This window comes from Formica exsecta, unplaced genomic scaffold, assembly GCF_003651465.1.
Source record: "Formica exsecta isolate Colony F162 unplaced genomic scaffold, ASM365146v1 scaffold72, whole genome shotgun sequence".
Taxonomy (NCBI): Eukaryota; Metazoa; Arthropoda; class Insecta; order Hymenoptera; family Formicidae; genus Formica; species Formica exsecta.
Window position 1 is genome coordinate 4,142,503 of NW_021853485.1, and position 6,552 is coordinate 4,149,054.

The 6,552-nt window shown below is 35.3% G+C and overlaps 1 protein-coding gene across 3 annotated transcripts in view; it reads left to right on the plus strand.

Annotated features, from left to right (window-relative positions):
* LOC115243707 (hemicentin-2-like) overlaps positions 1-6,067 on the plus strand; it is a 272,825-nt gene extending 266,758 nt beyond the window's left edge. For 2 of the 3 annotated variants that reach the window (XM_029820886.1, XM_029820888.1), the window contains 4 exons: positions 3,557-3,838; positions 4,571-4,665; positions 4,947-5,222; positions 5,887-6,067. In XM_029820886.1, the coding sequence (XP_029676746.1) occupies positions 3,557-3,838; positions 4,571-4,665; positions 4,947-5,222; positions 5,887-5,964 (731 nt within the window). In that variant the 3' untranslated portion in view covers positions 5,965-6,067. The remainder of the gene's footprint in view (positions 1-3,556; positions 3,839-4,570; positions 4,666-4,946; positions 5,223-5,886) is intronic. The other variant, XM_029820887.1, reaches the window with a different exon arrangement.
* Positions 6,068-6,552: the final 485 nt, after the last annotated feature.

The following is a 6,552-nucleotide window of genomic DNA, read 5'->3' on the forward strand; positions in this document are numbered from 1 at the left end:
AGAGCGAAGTCGGGGTGAACTTGTTTCCAAGGCACCGCTAAGGCGACTGCTCGCTCGCGCATGTACACCCTGTCGAGGGGCATTCATCCGAAATTGCTCTGCGGCCGAGCCTGATCTTCCCGAGTTTGTCGAGAGATGCAGTGATGTACATAAACATCCTTGAAGCGCGTTGTGAGACGTGACGCTGACATCTTTAGACGGTGGTGTCGTGAACAGAAGAGTTAAATTTGCAGTCAAATCACTTGCGATTATAACATCTGATCATTGATATATTTAATTCACGGATATTTAAATTCGGCAATGCATTCTCTACAGAATACGGAAAATTTCACTCTATCTAAACCGTCTGTTGTTTAATTGGAAAGAAAACTTTAAAAATTTTTTTAATTTTCGTAGTCTTTTAAATATAAAAAATATATTTATATGAAATATATGTGTATCTTTCATTATATGATCTATAATTTTAAAAGTTCGACAGTTTAATTATAATATCACTTTAAGCACAGTTCAGTATAATATTGTTAACATTTTATTTACTTGTACAACTTCTACTATGATCACTATAGATTGATGTAACAAGTTGCTACGGTTAAATAATCTCAAGTTTCCCGAATGAGGCAGATTCCGTGAGGCAATATTACCGGGTAACACGAGGAAATTGCAGGAACACCATTTTCAATTAATCTTTCGTAAATTAATGGATAAGGTCACACCGAAAGCGGCTTAGTTCGAAGACAATAAAGCTGCACGCACAAGTGACGCGCGTAACGGAACGGGGAACATTATTGCGCGAAGAGTTCGAGTCATGCACCAAAGATTTATTCACATCTATTTATTATATCACGGCGTTTGGTAATGCAGTCTGGGATAAAATTCGAAAGATCTATGTAATTTAAATTAATCTAAAGTTTATAAACGAGATCATATTAATATCATCTTATTTATTATTATATGAATATATAGATTAAATCTCTTATTCATTTTTCACATTTGTCTTTTATTTATATTTTAATTTTCTCCAAATTTGTATAAAGCACAAGAAAAATCTATAATTTAAGAAAGTAATGCAAAACAATAAATTTTAAATTTATTGGGAAAAAACGCGAATTAATAAATATTTAACAAATATTTTGATCCCCTTTTTTGTGGAAACGTACATTTTTTTTTTTTTTTTTTTTTTTTTTTTTTCGTAATCTGAGTAAAAAAGATTGATATAAGTCTTCTGCGGAAGATAATATTAATCAAGTTATCTCTGTTATATTTTTTAATATTCTTTAAATGCCTTTTCTCGTATTATTCTAATATAAATGGACTCGTAAAAAATGGACTCGTAAAAAACTACGAATATATATCGACTATATGCCTATAATATATACCTACTATATGCTCTTCGAAACTGCATTCAAATAGAAAAATATGCTTTAGATTCGCGCAGTCTGACAAAATACATTTTCCATACACATAACAGAGATATAAATTTAAATCATCATTAGCTTAGTTTGATGGTCGTGAATGTTGACTCTGCTTTAATATCATCTTAGGAGGATAGGAACAGTGGGGAGAGAGAGAGAGGGAGACGAAGCTCCAGAACAGGAACGAGCCAGCGGAGAGGCATTCATTTAACGGAGTTCGCGGATATAAGTGGGTTTTGATTAGCCTCGAACTTGAGTACTGCAGCAGTTCGGAAGTGAAGTGCATTTGAATCCCAAATTCATTGCTAATGCGGTTGTATGATCTATGATCTGCAAACACTCGTTGACTGCGTATTTGTGACGGCGAGAGGGGGGACGAAATTATTTTTCGATGACAGAGAAGACTTGTCTTTTACGGAAATGGTATGCACGCGAATTTAGCATTCGCTGAAAGGGCTGCGAAGCTGTTGCTTGAATTTATCTATCCGTGCTAAATATCTACTTACATTAATTGATTAGGAAAGAATTTTATCGAGTCTAATTTTTTTATTCACGTTACATTTCGAACAATAACAATTTATAAATCGAAAAACGAGAAGATTTGGCACATGAGCGAAGTGCAGCGATATAAATTTACATGGAGCGCGGAGAGAGAATCAATTTTTTTTTTATTTTTATACGAAAATGAATTATTCGGATTTTTCGCAATATAGAGTTGTGCGGATTTTTCAAATGTGGTCAAAAGGCAGTAGCGCACACGATAGTTCGATCGTTTCTAAAATACGAGGAACGCGTGATAAATTTTCATTGCATTCCGTAAATCGGCCAGGTCGTGATAAACCCTAGGAATGCCACTGCGTAGGGATTCAAACGAAGCTGCCTTTACGATCGCGTCGCAGTTAAGAGAAACGTTATACGTGCACATTTTTTATGACCACTTTTTACAGGCCATATGCCACACACACACGGTATATCCGGCATACGCGGGTACTTTCTAACGTATCAGGAACGTATAGGATATTCCTTAGATATACTACTCTTAGGGTATAGCGTTCTTGTGCTTCCGAGTTAAATTTATGTACGTTGCAAGCTACACTTTCCGCGGACTTTAATTGCGCGCGAATGAAGATCTCTGCACGGAATAAAATTTGTAAAATCCTCGCGAGCGAAAATGCGGATTCTGTCATGTCGCTTTTTTCTTTTTTTTTTTTTTTTTTTTTTATTAGTTCACGCGATCGTCGTAATTTGTCATAATTTGCATTTATAAATTTACGTGATACTCGTTCATGAATATTCCCGACACGCGAAATGTATATTTTTTTTTCTTCTCTTTTTTTCATGAGCTCATATCGCAACATGTTTCTTCCCGCAAGTATAATAAAAAATGATTCATCGCATTAATATTAATCAAACAGTAAGTAATTATTGCGGGAGGATTAAGTAAGACTAATTTTGAATTTTCTCCGCACAAAAAGCTCTCAGATTCTCCGCGCGAACCTGATTTCACGTAATGCGATTTTCCTAATTCGGTCAATTGCGATCAAAGTAGTTGAACTAAAATAAACAAAATTCGAAATTATTTAAGGATTTTACAGATACGATGAGATCATATAAGAGAGACGCGTTCCAAAAATCGAAAATGCTTTATCCATAATCGAATCGACATTCACAAAGAACGTTCGCGACGTAGTGAAGCGATTCCCTTTGTCGAGTTTCATGCATTTTCCATCAGGCTTTTGTTAACACGTTCTTTTAGCAGTGCGAAATAAAAAAAAAAAATCTCGTTTTCGATGTCGAATAAGGCTTGAAACGATAAACATCGTTTTTTTTAGATTTAAATAACCAACGAATTATTTGCACAAAAGTATAGAAAATCTTCCACCTTTAATTTATATTTAAGCAGAATATTGCAAGAGGATAAAGATAATTATAGATCTAATATATTCTCCGATTATTATAACATTTTCTGATCGTTTCTTGATCGAACGACCGTTATGAGTATATCTTAATTATTGTAAAGTTAAAAGAAAGTTATTGCAACCATTTGTATTTCTTTTCGAAGCAATATATATAGAAATTCACACTCATTATTGTCCTTCCCCCTTTTTCTTCGTATTCGCGAAACAATTGAACACAATTTGCAGCCCTCACACCAGTGCTGTCGCTGTCGGGTCCACTATTGGGCGCCGTGGTAGGAGCCACAGCGGGGTTGCTCTTGGTGATCTTCGTGATCGTGTTGGCTGTCAGGCTGCGCTATCGACCCCGATCTCAGGAGGACTCTCATGACGACGGCGGGATGGCAAATCTGGCGGCGTCGGGAACCGGTGGTGCCTCGTCCCCCCGTGACAAATCGTCGACCTTGCCCCTCAGCGCCGATAGCATCGAGAGCTTTGAGAAGAATCCCGATATAATACCACACGCGAATGGTAGGCGAGAATACCTGTCACTCTCCACTTCGCAGCATGCCCCTTGATCTGAACTAGAGTTTATCCCGGGAATCGCATGATGAACGTATATACGCGCCTCTCTCCGTATAAGACGAATCGCTCCCATTATCGTCGTTATTAATCGCCAGAATTCTCTTTCAAATATCAGCTCGATGTCGATAAATTAACTCTCGTTTATTATTTAACAAGAGGGAAATGCCAACAAGCTTATAATACGCGATGACTATAAAACTTTTAGAATGGATTTTTTATTTAAATTTAGCAGATATATAAAAAGCTTTATATTTGCAATTAGGTTCATATTCCTATAATGACAAGTAAATTATTGAACTCAAATATCGCAAAGAGATAAATTCGTTCACATTCTTCAATTAATTAATCGCAATTAAAGATTGCTTTTGCGAAACTCGATAATTACGAATTTTTCAAAATTTAGTTATATATGCATTCGCATATTTTAATAAGGAACAAATTGATTTGATTGATAGTACTCATAATGTAACAAATTTAAGGCTCAAGTTTCTCATTTTTCAGCAATATATACGTATCAAAATATAATTAATAAACTGTGTTTCCTAAAAATTTTTAATTTTATATATGTTAATATGTTAATACGCAAGAACAGTTCTTAAAACAAGATGGCTTAGAATAAGAAATATTTGCAATTTTAATTCATATCAGTTGTAATCTCTGTATCTTGTCCTATTGTAGAAAATTCATACGCGGAACTGTGCAAAGGAACGTCACCACGATACGTACTACAACAACCACGTCCGGATACGAATACCTTCGTGACGACAAACAACGTAAGTTTGCAAAGAAATCAGTTCGTAATTTCTGCCATCATATATCTATAAGCTAATCATCATTTAATATTATATAATTAATATCTAGATAATTACTAATTATACGATCAATTTATAATTATACTTAAGAGGAAGTGTCTTTGCTTGCTTAAAAAAAAAAGCATATAGGAGATGATCTCACTAAAAATAAATCTAACTCGATGTGTAAATCTACATTTAATCGAGATCCAAAGAAATCTGTATTTAGATATATCAAACAAATATATAAATTTCTCGCACAGCAGGGGCCCGAGCTAACGTATGCCGAATTAACGCTGAGAGGAAACCGGCGAATACCTCCAAATTGCTACCAGCCCGTGCAAATCTCCGGCATCCAACGGCCCCAGCTGCTGCCCATGTCGACTTTGACGCGAAGACAGCCGATCCAGGAGCCGACGATTTACGCGCAAGTCGCCAGTCATTCTAAACCGATTTACGTGCCACCGCCACACCCGTACATGAATCGTCCTAGCGACGAAACTACGGCGGAAACGCCATTGATCGGACACGACAATAAGGTAATAGGCACACGAAGCATTTTGTTAAAACGCTGACAAGTCTTGATGGGTTTATTTTACATTCATCAAAATCTAGATACAGGATAATTAAAAAATCAGTATAAATATTTTAAGGGGTACGACAAATGTTTGTTTCGCTCTTTTTTATCACTTCTTAAAATTTTTGTACTGACTTTTTAATCATCCTGTATAAGATCTTCAAAAATGATAGAAACAATTTGGAAAAAGTTTCTGTTTAAATTCTCTCTCTATGTAATCTAGATTATAATTCTCGCTCAGATTATAATTCTCTCTCTCTAAATGATTTAAACTGGGCTTGTAATTAAATGCTCATGATTGATAGTAATTGGAGTTACAATAGTTGTTAACATTAGAAATGCCGAAACTATCGGTAGATAGTCAAAAAGTCAAAAAGTGCAATATATTGAGCATACATTGATGTTTGATCGAATAATGTAATTATAACGTAATTATAATATAATCACAATATATTATAATAATGTAATGTAATCACATCATTAATAAAATTAACTTGGTAGACAGGAAATTCCGATGGATTCATAAAATTAGAATTGAAGAAAAGACACAATTTTATTGTTCGCAATAATTACTCGCTAAACAAGGAGATAAGCAAGATTTAATTGCGGTTCCATATCTTTTCTAGATCACTACGATCAGTCATTCGAATAACTCGATCTGGCGCACCGACACGCCACCCTGCTCGAACGCACCAACGACATGATTCCAGTAAGCTACATCGTAATTCACAATTCCATTTCACTCCTAAACGTCTCTCAATGTATTCCCCTCAGAAAGAAAAAATAAATAAATAAATAAAAAGTGTACACATACATACATACACACATCGATCCATGTACGTGTTAAGTGAGGAGTAACTTGAAGAAGGCGCCGCGGTTTCCCCTCCCCCTTCCCCCTCTTTTCCCCACTGATAGAAATTGTTAGATCTTTACTACGAGTGTTATATAAATAGAGGATTCGTTCGACAATGAAAGTAATTAATAAAATCGCGCGGAGTATATATATTATACGTATAGATTATATGCGCTTTCCGAATGATTTGTGATAGTTGATTGGTTGGAGTCGGGAAGGATTGAACTGTTTTTCAGCCGTCCGTAAAATTCGAGGTTGGGCGAATGCACTTTTTTTATCCGGAAACGGAGCGTCGTACAACCAAGAATTCGATTGTTAAAAGAATGTTATCGAAAAGTTCGCAATAATTACGTATAAAAAGATGTCGTTTTAAAAACTGTATAAGTTTTTCTGCACTCTTTAACTTATTATTATATCTACGACGCTTTTCGTTCTGAAT